At 48.9% G+C, this 1,119-nt stretch overlaps 1 protein-coding gene across 1 annotated transcript in view; it reads left to right on the plus strand.

Moving 5' to 3' along the window:
• The first annotated feature begins 455 nt into the window (after positions 1–455).
• AGABI2DRAFT_189517 (hypothetical protein) overlaps positions 456–1,119 on the plus strand; it is a 5,828-nt gene continuing 5,164 nt past the window's right edge. Inside the window, exons 1-3 of the mRNA XM_006454173.1 lie at positions 456–496; positions 540–550; positions 598–725. Coding sequence (XP_006454236.1) covers positions 467–496; positions 540–550; positions 598–725 — 169 coding nt within the window. The 5' untranslated portion in view covers positions 456–466. The remainder of the gene's footprint in view (positions 497–539; positions 551–597; positions 726–1,119) is intronic.

Raw genomic sequence — 1,119 nt, forward strand, 5'->3', positions numbered from 1 at the left:
GAGGAGAGCACTGAAACAACTGGAAACTTAAAATGAATCACAAAATTCGCATGGATATAATACTAACAGACACGAAACGTTTCAGTAAAAAAGCTCTCGATAAGAAAACAGCCTCAGATACATGGGAAGGTATCCTAGAAAACGAATATAATTTCAACAACCCGCCAGAAAATATACCTGGGTTTTTAGTGGGTAGACTTTTCTTTAGAAATGGAGTCCCACACGCAAATATCCCTACGGGAAGTGCTTAAAGCATTTTCCCAGGGGTGGAAATCTCGTACATCCGTTACCCAAAACGATCTCTAGCCGACCCGAGAAGCTGACCCATACTATGCGGGCATAGTAGAGGCTGGTCGTCAGCTGTCAAAGGTCTCAAGAAAGGCTCCACCAAAAAAAAAAAAAAAAAAAAAAAAAGATGGTGTTAGGCGAAGCTGTGCGTCACTGATCTCTGTCACACCCTACTCTCATGATTCCCTGGAACGCCCCCAAGGCCAAGGTTCGTCCCCCGCCGCCCTGCGACCTCGCTGACTCTCCCCCAGGTCCAGCTCCGGTAGGCCATAATGGTTCATGCTTTCCAACGTGCCCACCTTTCTCCAGGCTGTCCGTACAGCGACTGAGAACACTTCAGCAGAAGAAGGAGGCCCAGGCCAAGGCATCCCGTCGAGACATCGCCACCCTTCTGGAACGAGGGAAGATCGAGACCGCTCGAATCAAGGTCGAAAGTCGTGAGCCATCACAGTCGCACATCCGCTCACTCCTTTGCCTGACCGGTGTCAGTGATTAATGAAGATATCCATGTAGAGCTACTAGAGCTCCTGGAGCTGTATTGTCACCCTCTTGCTAGCAAGATTCGGACTCCTTGACCAGAAGTACAATGGCCTTTAGTCTTTCATCTCCACTCACTAACTTTTGCACGCAGTAACCGGGCACCGGATCCAGGTAAGGCGTGAATTAGTGGCCTATTCGCACCAGGGATTCACTCGCCCTGCCTAGCTATCCACGAAGGTGTTAGCAGCATCATCTACGCAGCCCCACGAACAGAGCTCAAAGGTATTCATCATATTCTCGTAAACGCTTCATTCATCTTACTGTTGTCTTGCAGAACTTCAGGTCCTCAGT

This window comes from Agaricus bisporus (assembly GCF_000300575.1).
Source record: "Agaricus bisporus var. bisporus H97 unplaced genomic scaffold AGABI2scaffold_1, whole genome shotgun sequence".
Classification (NCBI taxonomy): Eukaryota; Fungi; Basidiomycota; class Agaricomycetes; order Agaricales; family Agaricaceae; genus Agaricus; species Agaricus bisporus.